The 14,629-nt window shown below is 36.2% G+C and overlaps 1 protein-coding gene across 1 annotated transcript in view; it reads left to right on the top strand.

The window, feature by feature from the left end:
- The window catches only part of NBAS (NBAS subunit of NRZ tethering complex), a 195,410-nt gene that overhangs the window by 47,152 nt on the left and 133,629 nt on the right, over positions 1–14,629 (top strand). The window contains exons 22-29 of the mRNA XM_059835890.1: positions 5,178–5,261; positions 5,906–6,059; positions 7,487–7,672; positions 8,701–8,874; positions 9,869–10,002; positions 10,834–10,896; positions 11,481–11,603; positions 13,115–13,217. Of these exons, the coding sequence (XP_059691873.1) occupies positions 5,178–5,261; positions 5,906–6,059; positions 7,487–7,672; positions 8,701–8,874; positions 9,869–10,002; positions 10,834–10,896; positions 11,481–11,603; positions 13,115–13,217 (1,021 nt within the window). The remainder of the gene's footprint in view (positions 1–5,177; positions 5,262–5,905; positions 6,060–7,486; positions 7,673–8,700; positions 8,875–9,868; positions 10,003–10,833; positions 10,897–11,480; positions 11,604–13,114; positions 13,218–14,629) is intronic.

The raw sequence follows: 14,629 nt of genomic DNA, 5'->3' as shown, positions 1-14,629 counted from the left end.
AAACGTATCTGTTAAAACTGACTTTCCATAGTTGCTGATTTCTACTAGGATGAGATATTTTGCAGTTGTTCTCTTTAAGCATTTAGAGGAGATAGTTACTGAGTGCTGCTTGACTCTTGCCGAGAGCTTTAAAAATCTAAAATTCCTTTTCCAACTTATTCCGATGGTAAACCTGAATACTTTTAAAATGGCAAATTGACCCAGAGCAGAAAATACTTTTAAAAGAATTTTCCATGGCTTATTCATAAACCTAACTTAAAGTATTTAACTCTAACTTTCTCTGCTGTGAGAAGGGAAAAAAGATGGAGTAGATGTTTTCCAGTCAAGATTGCACTGCATGACAGTTCTTTCCCATGAACTGAAAAGTCTTCTCCTCTTTAGTATTTCATGGTGAGGTCTGTTAATAAACTTTTCAGAAAAAACTCTTGAAGTATGCTTATAGTACTTCTTGAATTGATGTGTCTGGACAACTGTAGGTTTCATTCCTGCAAAACCTTGTGCTGAAACATGAGATTGGTCTTGGTAGATTTGGCCAGAAGGCAAATGACCCACAACAGTTGCCAAGGGGAAAAAAAACAGGTACAGGCAAGCACATGGCAACATTTAGCTGATGTTTCTCAAGTGTCTATAATACGTGGCTGAAATATTCCTGAACTAGATATTTTCTAGACATAGTAGACTTTCAGGATACTTAATTATAAGAATTCTTTCTATTTTTGAACCCAAATACACGGTGCTTTATCTTCTGTGTTATGCAGTGAGTAGTTAACAGCTTAGCTGCATGTGGTGTAAAACAGTATCTGCTGTTGTTTATTTTAAATGAGACCCTGCTAGTCTTATCAGTGCTTACAGTGTTGTAAGAAGTAAACCCAGCAAAATATCATTTCCTGTTTAAGTGAGATGAAAAAATGAACAATGTTATATCAGTCTTAGCATATTGGTTGTTTTCTTTCTTCTAGGATTCTTCAGTCTGCTCTGGCTTTCACAGAAGGGATGATCACACACTTATTACCTTTGGTCATTCACATTGTTTGTCTCTGTACTTTCCAACTTTGTTCTATTGTACCCTGTTGAGTAAGGTAGGGAAAGGGAGGCAGAGTTGCACATTGCTTCCTCATTTGATGGATTTTGGAGGTGAGGGGAAAGGGAAGTAAAGCAATTGTCAAACACAGAGAGCAAAGTCTGAGAACTCGAATCGAGTGAGATCTTTCTCAGCAAGCATTTTTTTTAAGCAATAAGCTTTCAACTTTAGTTGAAACTATAAGCCATAGTGGAGTGTTGGAGAAGTTATTTTGAATGGAGTCTGTACTTAACCCATTACTTCTGTTAATTGGAAAGGATTCTATTTTAAAATGTATTTTTAAAAAATATTTGAATCCGTTGGAATTTAAAGGTGAACCCAGGTGCGTTTTGTGTTACAGGAATAGGGAAGAAAATACTTACTTTTAGATGGGGAGAGGGAAATACAGATTATTTTCTGAAATGAGTTGGGGAGAAGGGCCGGATAGGCGATTGCATCAGTCTGTGAGAAGTGTTTTCTAGTAACTTTTGATTTTAGGCTGGGTGGATAACTCTTGCTTGCATGAAAATTAAACTGTCTGGTCTCTAATATTGTTTATCAGGGTCAGGAAAGTGACTCAACTATGTTAAGAATAATTGAAGGGAAGAAACATACAATTCATCCTGATATTCAGGTCAGTTAAGAAAATTTGCAAATTTTGCCAATTTCATTTACAAACCTTTTGTGCTACAATTTCTTAACTGGAGCTGTGATCCCAGAATGTAACTTTGCCACGTCTATGGCAAGTATGCAGGATGTGGCAGCTTAATTAAGAATGTGTTCACTGTAGTGTTTGGCAGTACAGGCTTGGATCAGTAATTTTTTTTTTTTTTTTTTTCCTTCAGGCCTCGTACTGAGGGATAGTAGCATTAGGAGCGTGCATGTGAGTTTTGGAATGTCTTGGTTCCTTGTCAGTCTGATCCCGTATTTATGCATGGGTAGCTTTAAATTTGTGTTCTAAACTTCTGTCTTTTGCTTATTTCTAGTGATTTTCTTTTTTAATAACTTGTTAGCCAAAAGAGGAAAATTTTGAAATTTAAATATCTATTAAATGTGTGCACCTCTTTCCTTACTATTTTGCATAACTTCTTTATCTCAGTAACAACAAAAGCAACCAGTGAAACAACAGCCAAACCAAAGCAACTTTCTTAAGTTTCTCCTGGGGCTCTGAGATTATATGGGAAGACTTAGGCGGATGGAATGCTCTTACTTGAAAGAGCTGTGAACCGTCTGCAAGTGACTACCTGGAACAGGAATTTGCTTTCAGAGTAAATACAATAAACGGTGTCTGCTGCAGTTCTCTAATGGAGCTTGATGTAATTATTTACTTGTCATGTGTCCCCCCTGTTGCTCCTCCATCAGTTAAGTGTTTCAGAGACTCATGCAAAAGCCAGTATTTGGAAGAGGGGGGTAGGGGCACAGTTTGTGTTCTCTTTAATAGAATCATAGAATCATTTAGGTTGGAAAAGATCACAGAGTCCAGCTGTAAACCTAACACTGCCAAGTCCACCATTAAGCCTTGTCCCTAAGCGCCAGGTCTACACAACTTTTAAATACCTCCAGGGATGGTGGCTCAACCAATATGTTGTCTTAATAAGGGGTGGGTGAGAGAGACACTGACAGAGAAGGGGTGACTTTGTTTTACAGGTTGCCCAGTACTATTCATGCTATTCTTAGTGGAGCTATGGGAAGGAGACTAAGGGAAGGGCAAGATGTGGTGTGAGAGCTCCTCTCAGCTTGGCTTTGTGATTCTTCTGCTTCTGAAACTGCCCAAGTCCTCAGGCTCCTTTGAGAGCTTCCACTGCTAACTGGTCCTTGCCAATGACTAAATCTTTTTTTACACCTGACGTTTATGAATAAAAGATTAAAATGATTTGATTTGGTGTAGTCAAGTCTTACAGGCCCACACTATATCTGAGATTTTTTTTTATTTTTTATAATACAGTAAAATAACAAAATCTTAGCATTACCATTCTCGGAGGCAGAACACTAGATAAGGTATTGGTATGTGTAGCTAATGTTGGGGGGAAAAAAGCTGTCTGTAATGTGAAGTCGGAGTTGTTACCTGAAAATATCCTCTTACTGTTACTCTCTTGTGGTAGTTCTGCTACAATTTTGCAGACATGATTTGAAACAGCTTCTAAAATGAAACCCTTGTCTGTCCTCTGCTGTATAAAAGCTCTTGTTTTCTCTTTTTAACAAAACAAAACCCAAACAAACCAACCAATCCCCCCTGAAATGTCATCTAAGCCTACTGGGAAGTGAACGGGGAAATTTTACTATGAAAAGAAATTGTCTTGAGCAATAAAATTTTGTCCAGTTTTCTTTTATGTTTAATAAAATATAGAAAAGGAGAGCATTATTGATTGTAACATAAAGACCTGCTTATACTGTCTTGATTGTATATTTTGGAGGGGAGTCTTAATCACACTTCGGCTTTTCTGTTATTTGACATTTCAACTGATAAAGAGAGCTTTTTCACTACAAACTGGGCCTTTCATAAGAACATTCTCATGTATGACATTTGAAATATAACCTTATTAATTTAGTTTATGAACCCAGTTTTAAACATGAATATTTAAAATTATTTGATAAATTGTTATCTAAGACTTAAACAACAGCCCCTCCCAATCCCCAAAAAACATGGACTGATGATGAATCTTTCCAGAATCAGAAAGTGACTTTATTCCCGGTGCTTTATACCATAAATGTTAATTTGGAGTTTTCTTTATTAGTTATTTTTCAGTGATGTTGCTACATGGTGCCTAATTATAAAAATAATTGTGGAGCGTTTTGTCCAACTGAACTGGAACTGAATGCCGATGTTACTATAGCTGAGACACAGGAATTAATCAGTTTTCCATCTTCTCCCCTCCTTTCTTATGACTTTTATAGCCTGCAAATCTGTCTCTGCCAGTTTATTGCTGGATTTCTACTGCATGTTTCATTTGGAGGGTTGGAATTACTACAGATAAAACACAGGGCATTATTGTTAGTGCATAGAGGAGGGAAAGAAAGAGTGGCTGACCTTCTGGGAGAAATGAGTGTGCGTACAGGGCAGGGCAGTTAGTATGGACATACCTTGCTTTGTTAAGTGTATTTAATGGCTGTTGCTAAATGAGATGGAGTTACTGATTTTTAGTTTGTTATTTTCACTCTTACTATATTGTGAAATTGACCTGTTTGTTGGAATTGTGTTTCTTTTTAAGCTACTGAGTTATGGTGCTGCTCTTCAAGGGATGCGAAGATTGTGTCAGTTGTTAATTTATAGATAGGGATTGTCCATGTAGTATTGCTGTTGCTGTTTATTATCAGGCTCAGGAGAAAATCAATGAGATTTAAAATAGCTTATTGCTTCAGTATGCTGAAACTTTAATGTCTTTACTTTGTACATGGTTTGTTTCTTATTTCTACAAATGCTAGAACCTATATGGCTCTTCTCTTCCCCTTTAGTTTATGTTCTTCATAGTTTGACCTGGTTTTCTCAAGTTTTATGCTGCTTAAACAACTAGTCTACAACAGTGAGCCATAAGTAATCATTCTAGTAATAACCTGTAGTGTTCTTAAACTGCATTTTAAACAGATGCTGTTTTTTTTTCCTTCACCCTCAATATTTAGAGAATGTTTCACTGTGGAAGCTTGTAGTGAGAAAACCACATTAAATTTAATTGAGAAGATCAGTACAGCAGGGCATATCTTGTTTCGGTTCAGTACAAGGATTTGCGCTAAAATTTGAAGAATTATTTTTTTCTTTAAGCTGTGAAGATCAGAGGTTTTTGCTTATTTCAGTCTTCCATGATGGCATATGAAGTCAGAATACTTACTGTGGCTTTTTTTTTTTTAAAGGCAGGTCAGTAAGAAAATAATTTTTTATTTTTAGTGGATGTTCAATAGTATAGGTTGTGTTTCTACAGATATCATACAGGCAAAATCACACTTGTATAGCTTCATTAAGGAAGTGATCAAGAATTGATACTGTAATTGAATTATGTGCTTATTATGAATTCACTGAAATGCTTGCATATAAGTTGTATTCCATTAATTGAATGCCACCACAATTTAAAAAAAACAAAACAAACCAACATTGTGTAAAGTTTCCCCTTTTCTGTTAAACCAGTTACAAGCAGGGGACATTGAAAATTCTTCCTTGGAATGAGCAGAAACATCGTGAAGAAGACTGGTGTGAAAAAGCAGAATGCAGGTAAGTACACAGAAAAAGCAAAATGTTTTTTCTATATTTATGTACATCTCAGATAAAGAATTTACTTATTAGTTCTTAAAATGTTCTCACCCAGTAAGACTCACTTCTTATTTTTGTGCACACTAATTTGTGTTTTCAGCTTTCTTAGTGAGACTGACTGAGCAAACCACTCTTTCCTGTTACAGCATTATGTTCAGTGTGACTATGAGATGAGTAACTTTTGCAAGTGCATGTGAGCAGGGGGGAGGTTACTGGTGGGAATCCTGATGTATTTGTGGTTTGTTTTTTCCTTCTGCTCTGTTACTTGTCAACCATGACATTATCGTAGAAGCATTAATGGATCACAAAGCTGCCTTTCGCTGTGTGAGGAACAGATGGAAAGCATACCTGTGTCTTTAGTAGACAGGATTCTTTCTTTCATGATCTATCTCATGTTTGGAATCTCTTACTAGTTACTTTGCTGACAAAAATTAACACTTCCTGCAATTAGCATTTGAGTCTCTTCAAATTATTGGTGTAATGGTAGGTTGATTGTATCATGTTCTTTCAGAACAACCAGAAGTTTTAGGAAAAAGACTGATGTGAAAAAAAGTAAGCAAATGTATACTTAAACATATACTTACTTTTTTTTTTTCCTTCAAAAGGATGATTGTTGAACCAGCTTTACAAGATGAAGGCGAATTTCTGTATGAAACGCAACCTGAGTTACTGAAGTATAGGACTACTGACCTTTCAGTAGATCTTGTTACCGATTGGTATTTGAGCAGAGCACAGGAAATTGAAAAATATGCAATGCAGGTAAGAATAGCAGTGAGGAAATGATGACGGCTGTCTTGGGCTGATCAGCCTTCTTTGACAGAATCCTGTCTTAATGTGTATTGATGGGACGCTTTTCCCTCAGTAATATACACTGTGTCTCAATCTTCATTATGGCTTTTGAAGTACTCGTTTTTTCTTTTGCAGTGTACTTACACTTGCTCTGAAGTTTACTCAGCCAAATAATTGATCCATAAGAATGAACAGGAAGCCAGTAGACTCCTGTTTACTTCGCTTACCATAGCAGATAGTATCACTTTCGTAGTCCATGAAAAATGTTTACCATTGCGTTTTATGTTTGTAACTGAGGGAGGGAATGTTGTGCACAGGGTATCAGGAAACATGTTTTATTATCTGTCATATAATACTGTGCCATATATATCGAGATGTGGCAGTCACACATGTCACTGGTATACCAATATGTAGTACTGTCATGGTTTCTTCCTGGCAGGTTTATTGTGTGTCTGTGGGACTACCATGCAGCTTATTTTTGGTTTCTTTTCTTCATATTTTAAAAATGTTTGAAGCTCTATGTGGTAAAGATAAGCATTGCAAGTAAGAATAGAGCTCATCACTGACATGCTCCAGTATTTTATTGCTTCTCAAGCCAATTTAGCTGCATGAAAAGGCTGGAAGTATCACTATGAGTTAGTTTTGATGGGCGAGTTGTTTTATTCTTCAACTTTGCAGTTCTCCAAGGCTCTTTAATCATAGTTCCCTGTGATCTTAACAGCCTATCAGTAGGTATGGAAATAAAAGCAACTTCCAAGGATCAATTAAATTACTAGCATATAAATTAAATTGCGTTCTGCTCTTCCAGACTTATGTCTGCTTACTGAGTATGTACAGCCAATATTGTGTACTTTGAAATCGAAACAGAATCTTTCATATAAAGGTATTTTCAGTCACCAGGGAAAAAGACTGTCATTATCTTCCATGAAATAAAATGCAACAATTAAAACTATTAATTCATGGTCAGCTAGAAAGTCATGTTACATGCAGAGGTATGCATAACTTCAGTCAGTTAACTGATTATCTTAGCTTAAAACAATCCTTCGTATTCCATGCAGTGAGATGAGGTGACGCATCTCTGTGTGTGATCTCCGGAAGGAAATAGTATTCTCTTAATTTGCATCTATCAGTAGGATGCATCTGGGTCAAAGCCTATAATGACATTATCCACTAAGATTAAGCATTTTATAGCATTATTTGATAGCATTATATTATAAAGTTGAGAAGAGCAATACATTTAGGAATATACAATCCACAAAAACTTCTAGGAACTTAGAATTGCCTATTAAGCAAAAGGAACAGGGGAAGAAAATAGACACACAAACAGGACGCAGATTGGACTTGAAGTTGTTTTTTGGCAAACAGTTGTACAGCAGGGATTTTTAATTATTTTTCAGGTGGACTGTGCTCTGTCCCTTGTTCGTCTTGGCATGGAGAGGAATATTCCTGGCCTGCAGGTGCTTTGTGACAATCTGATCACTCTTGAGACAGTAGTTTATGAGACCGATGGTGATCGAACCTTAACTTTGAAGGAACTTGTAGAGATGAAAGACATTGAAAAGCTGAGACTGTTGATGAAGAATGTAAGTATTTTGAATAAATCAGTAAGTATACCTTGATTTCCAGTAATTCAGGTTACCCTAGATCCTATGCATGTAGAAATGCTGGTAGTGGCTGACATTTTTCTGATGAACCTCCACCTTTAATTCAAAAAGAATTCAACAATTTTACTGTTCCTTTTTTGTTGTGGTGGGTTTTTTTCTTTCTTTATTTGTTTTTAACAAAAGCTAAAATGGCTCAGTTTTCTCAAAGACCTGTTTCTTTGTCCTAGGCTCAGGACTAAGCTTTAATAAATCCCGTCTTTCGAAAGCTGTAAATTGCTTTTTCACTGACCCTTTCTAAAGGATCTTCAGTGTAGCTGTTGATGATGCTGGAGATACAACAACATTGAATGTTTTCCTTGGATTTTTTTTGGTGACTTTAAATATTGGCAAAAAATCTTAATATTAGCCCCTCTGGCATATGTGTGTTTTTCATCTTCTCTGTGTTTAGCCTGTGCATGGCATTTCAGAATAGAAAAAGACGTTTTGGAAAGGTTGAAAAATACCTAGAGATTGAACAGGGCTCAGTCGAAGAATAGGTAAGCACCAGAGGAGAATACTCATGCACTTGAAGCTCCTCAGAATTTTCAAAAATTTTGCTAGGGTTTATGTAACAACTCATCATTTTTTTTTTCTGTTTTGCATTCTTGCATACTGAAAGTAATGCTACTCGGACATGAATGCAAGCTGATCTTTCACACATTCTGAAATTGCAGGAGGAAGACAGCTAGGTTTTCCTCATGTAATGGGCTTTACTGTTGTACTGCCTGGTTTCCCCAAGCCATTGGGTAGCAGAAAGATGATGGATTGTTTCAGTGCTTCCTGATGTACTGATCCGTGCAGTAGTGGTGAATATCAGGCTTCAGCTGTTGTTTGTGATAGGTGAAGATACTGTTTCTTTTATATTGATCAAAATATGTTCTTTTTGGTTTTTGGTTTTCGTGTTTGTTTTGGACAATGAAGCTGAACTTGTTCTTTTTTTCCTCTCTGTAACTCATGGCGCTTTCCAGTCCTCTGATGAAAAATATGTGAAGAATGTTTATCAGTGGATGATCCCATTTCTCCACCGCTGTGAAAATCAGTCCCCTGGTCTTGCAAATTCACTTTTTAAAGAATATTTAGTAACATTAGCAAAGACAGACCTGACTCTACCTCTGAAGATATTTCAGAATTCAAAACCTGCTGTAAGTATAAAGCCCTGATGATTCTACTGGTTTCTTTGGAAATTCTTGTCTTGAAGAGGTGAAATCTTAAATAGGGTTAGTTCATCTTCTAAATCAGATTGCCTCTGATCTTTCCCTTCTTCTTGGACCCAGAATTTGTTATATTTTAGAAAACATTAATTAAAAGGTATTATAGCATAAGTTATGATGCAGCTAAACTGTCCTTGATGAGATTATCAAACTAATGTAATTATGATCTTGACCTAGTAAAACAAAAATTATTGTAAAGATTCTTCTTTGAATTAATTTTATGGTGACATGTTTAAGGTGAATTCCTGGCATATTTGCTTTTTAAAAAATGGATATGAAAGAGTTTGATCTCACCAATATTTGTTTCCTGAGGAATTTACTAGCAGTAGATTTCAAAATTCAAAAAAGATAGGGGTATCCCCCCCGCCCTTTACACAACAAGTGTAAAGAATAAAATGGGCGCCATTGGGATGGAGCCAAAAGTTCAATGAGTAAGGGTTGAAGTTACCTTGCATGTGAGTATTTCAGGCTCCTTCTACAGTTTAAATAATTATTCTAGGACACATAAGCACATTTTTGCGTAGTATTGAATGTTATAAGTGTAGGGACAGAAATCAACCAGTTAAGGAAAAACACAGCTACTTTATATATATTGATACTGTTGTACATATTAAATAAATCTGACAAATGTTTGCAGCAGTTGCCTTCCTCTGCCCTGCACCCTCTCCACCTCTCAATTTCTTAGAAAGGCTATAATGGCGTAGCACTGTTCTTTCCAGTGTCTGCGGTGTAGGAAACTATCTGAGTTATGTTTCAGGTTGTAAATTCAAAAGGTACTTCACTAAGTTGTTAGCAAGAGAACTTGTAATTACAGCTAAAGACAATTTATTTACTTGGAGTACACATCTTTTTAAAATTCAGAAGAAACTTAACTGTTGAATTAGAAACAGAAAACTAAAAATTATGTGCTTTCTTTTCTTGTTAGTGTCAGCAAAAAATTATTCCTGACCAAGACCAGCTTATGATTACGGCATTGGAATGTATTTATAGTTGTGAACGAGATGACCAGCTCTCTCTCTGTTACGATATTTTGGAATGCCTTCCACAAAGAGGATATGGGTAAACATTTTCAGCTAGTTATTTGTAAATATTTTAGATATGTTAAATATAGTTGTAAATTAATGCTTTAAAAATGGTTGTTAAGTCACTAAAGGGTAGGTAATATTACTGGAATATTCTGTTCCTATCTGAGTTGCTGTGGTCATATGTACGCTTGTGCTGTATATATGCGCTTGTGCTGTATATGTACTCTACCAAATAATGCAACAAAACATGATTTAAAGTAGCAGCCTAGACCGGGGCTTCTGCATTAGTTTCTTAGAGTTCTATATATCCTGGTGAATTGACACCAAGTGTCAGTGCTATCTCACTGGTCTTGTTGGTCTTGTTACAGTTACTGGTGTCTTGCACTTAGCTTATAAGCAGCAATATGGCCTTGTGAGACAGAATCACAGAATCACTAAGGTTGGAAAAGACCTGTAAGATCATAAAGTCCAGCCATCAACTAACACCACCATGCCTATGAAACCATGTCCCACAAAGGTCTCTATATGGAAGACCTATATGAAGGACAAGTAATTCTCGAAAGTGAAAGCATGAGGAGGAGATGTAAACTATTCTCCCAATATCTTTTACATGTCGGAAGGAGAGAGCCTGAGAAAAGTGTGAGGAAGAAGGAAAAGCTCTGTTCTTGGGAGACTGAGGGACCCTCTCAATTTTAGCTATCCTTCCAGTAAGAGGCGAACAGTTTTGATCTTTTCAAGCAACATATATTTGATTTTCATCCAACTGCTTTCAAACTGCTTATCTTTGTGTAATATGAATTATATGAAGACATTGCAAGAAGTATGGAGATATATATTTAGTATTAATTGTATAATATCTTTGCAGGCCTGAAACAGATAAAACTAACACTCTTCATGATGAAGTAGATGAACTGGAACAAATTCTTAGGTATTTAATTTTGCTAAAATAAGTAATGTATTCTTAAAGAAGTCACTAGGCATAGTCAAGAACTTTTTTATGACAAGAAAGCAGCAAGAATATTTGTCTTGTAAATAGCACTAAAACCAAGATAATCTGTAAAATATCAGCAAGATATTTTCCTTGGAATGAAAGTGTTTTGGTTTTTTGGGGTTTTTTTTGGTATGTGGTGGGTTTTGGTGGTGTGGTGGTTTGTGGGTGGTGTTTTTTGGTTTGTTTGTTTGTTTTGGTTTTTTTTTCTGAGAGGGAAGAAGGTTACTTCTGAAATATCCAGGGAATTTGTTTTGATCTTGATACTCTGTAACGCTTTGGGTGATCAAAAACTAAAAGCTGTGAAGATATGTCGTCAGGTTATTGGTGATATGCATTTACCCTACAGTATTAATTTTTTTTTTTTGAGTAAATAATGTTACTCTGGCTAATCCATACTGTTATAGACTTTATGGAGACTGTTTGCATTTGCAGTACGTTGTCTGAGACATCTTTAAGACTGCTGTAGCAGAGGTACTTGTACAACTGTGCAGAATTAAAAAATGTTGACTATTCATTTACAGTGTGTCAGAGCTGTTGGAGAAACATGGACTTCAGAAACCTGTTTCCTTTGTGAAAGACACAAAGGACAATGCGGAGGAGGCACGGAAACTGATGATTAGGCTGACGAGGCACACAAGTCGCAAGTTAGTATTCAAAGGGGAATGGGAGATGAGGGGGAAAGGACAATAAGTTAATAGTACTTATTGTCAGAGAGCGTGCCTGCCTGTTTTGTTGTAGTAGGGAACCGTAGTGTTCAAACTGAACACAGTGTACATAAAACCATGTCTGTTAAACTGATAATTAACATGATTAGTGTTTTGGTTGCATTCTCCACATTCAAACAACTTTGTCTTGCTTCAAACCTGTTTCAGTATGTTTGTGTTCAAGTAAACAAGCCTAAAAGGCCTACTGGCTGCAAAATACTGCAAGATGATGAACAGTAAAAGTTAACATATTGTAAACGAGGTCCTTTAAGACCTATTTAATTTTATTGAGAGTGTAGGATTTGTAAAATAATGCTTTCTTTTCTTTTTGGCATGTTTTCTTAGGAGCTCTTGTAATAGGGTAATTTATTGCTTTTACATATTGATTCTACCTCTTATATTTCCGGTATAATTTTTCGATTTTTCTATTTAAGAACTACTTCATTTAATTTGCCTTCCAACTGTAGATGAATTATTACACAGCTCTTGGCATAAGCAGATAAATGATTGAACCCTGGGAAAAACAGCCATCACTGCGGGTTGTTTTTTTTCTTATTTAGAGTAAACATGCACAACAGTTTATTGGTGATGGTAGGATAGTATTTTGCTTGGACATGCTGAAAGCTTTTTGACTTCTAAAAACCTTTCTTTAGAAAGATCAGGTCAATGCCTCTGTAGGAAAAATGTTGATTTTTCACTTTTTGTAGAGACCCTTTGCTTTTGCCAAAATGAAAGCTAATGTTACGACATGAGAAAATCACTATTAGCTGGACTAGCTTGTGTAGCTTAAAGTCTTTTTTAATCTGAAAGGCTCAATATAATGTCAAAAAACCTTCATAGTGTTTTTACTAACAAAAGTCTTGATAGAGCACCTGAAGTTGTATAGGAAGCTTTATGGGTAAACAGAGATCCATGGATCCAGAGGGTCAAGAATCTGAATACTATTCCAATTTAAGGAACAGAGTAAACTTGCAGCTCTATTCGCCTGTGATTCCATGCAATTGATTAGTCCTTTGAGATTGCCTACAATGAATAGCATTTTAATGATCCTCAGTTGCTGTTACAAACTTGTTTTTACCCAGCTGTTCTTGGATCAGCAGGAAGATAGCACTTCCAACTTTCTGATGTACTATCGGAAGTTATCAAAACCTCCTTGGGGGATCTTGATAAAGATTGCTTAAATCCCTGTCTTATCCCACAGAAAACAAACAGGAAAACCACTTTGGGTACTGCATTGTTGTCAAACAATTTTTATCCCACAGACACTGCTTTAATGTCAATTAATATTAAAAGCATTCTGTTTTTAAATCACTTCTGGTTAAAAGTCCAATTAAAGATTGAAATAGCGTTTGAGAGAACTCATCTTTTTGGTGATGGAACTGTAGTGTTATCTACTGCTTTTCTTTAAATTGGTTGAGGAAGAGAATATTTAATTTTAAAAATGTTTGTAGGCAACCATCAGTCAGTGAGACACGCTGGAAGGAATTGCTCCAGGATATGTTAGGCATGCAGCAGAAAGTATATACATGCTTACATTCAGATACTTGCTATGAGGTGAGTTTTATGTTTCCTTACTGATTTATGTGCCAAGTAAGCTACAAATTCTCATTTCGTATTGTTGCTCACAAATGTAAATACATTTTCATGTGTTATGTTACTTGGTTGTCTACTGGCTCTTTTACGGTATTATCATTCAAACCAGAAACTTCCTGGGTTAATTAATTTCATCAAAAGCCCTCTAATAAATATCCTGTATATCATTTACTAGAATTCAACTTTTTTTTAAATTGAGTCAACTTCTTGAGACCTCATAATTCTGTGTACAAATGTGTGTAGTAATAAACACTTAAAACTAATGACAATAAAAAATCCTTTAGCTAAATGTTATCTTCAGCCAAGCATTTCTTAAATATGAAGTTCTGGTTTGATAATATTATCCAAGATCATTATAGGATTATGGACTTTCTACTGCTTGCAGTTGAAGTAAAATAATGTGAGATGAGAAATCTGATTTCATTGAAGGATAAAAAACCCCTGCATGTGCATAAAGCCCAAATCTATGGCATTAATATTTGCCAAGGACAGCTATTACACTGGTGTAGAATTTGCTGTGACGTGTATTGTTTATCTAGATTTTCACTTCAATATACTGCAGTATATTACAGAAACAGTTCTGTGTCCACTATAATTAGTGTTTAAATAGTCACATCTTTTAAAAGCTTAAGAGTGTCTTAGTACAGTTTGAAGATTTAATGGCTTATGGCTACCAATCTGATTAGCTCTTGGGAGAAGTTTTGAAAGCAAGTTAGAAAAAAAAAAAAACCTGAAGGGAAAAAGCAATGCTATTCAACTTATACATAAAAAAGTCACTCTTTCTCTATAGTTGTACAGTTTGAAGTAGCTCAAAAAGAACTGCTATGTATTTAATGATGATGGTTTTGTGATAGGCTAAGGCTTAGTGTACTTGGATTTTTTTTTTTTCAAACTACATTTAAAAAAGTTATAGTACCGGAGTACTGTGGTGGGTTGACCCTAGCTGGATGCCAGGTGCCCACCAAAGCCACTCTCTCACTCACCTCCTCAGATGGACAGGGGAGAGGAAATACAATGAAACACTCACAGCTTGAGATAAGGACAGGGAGATCCCTCGCTCATTACTGTAAAGGGCAAAACAGACTTGACGCAGGGAAATTAGCTTAATTTATTATCAATCAATTCAGAGTACAATAATGGGAAAATAAAACCAAATCTTAAAAACACCTCACCGCTCCCTTCTTCTGGGCTCAACTTCACTCCTGATTTTCTCTACCCCTTCCCCTCGAGCGGCACAGGGGGACAAGGAATGGGGATTGCTGTCAGTTCATCACACGCTGTTTCTGCCGCTCCTTCCTCCTCAGGGGGAGTACTCCTCACGCTCTTCCCCTGCTCCAGCGTGGGGTCCCTCCCATGGGAGACAGTCCTCCATG

The sequence above is a fragment of the Gavia stellata genome, chromosome 2 (genome assembly GCF_030936135.1).
Source record: "Gavia stellata isolate bGavSte3 chromosome 2, bGavSte3.hap2, whole genome shotgun sequence".
Lineage (NCBI taxonomy): Eukaryota > Metazoa > Chordata > Aves > Gaviiformes > Gaviidae > Gavia > Gavia stellata.
Note: the sequence above shows the minus strand (reverse complement) of the source record. Positions and strands in the feature narration are given on the sequence as shown.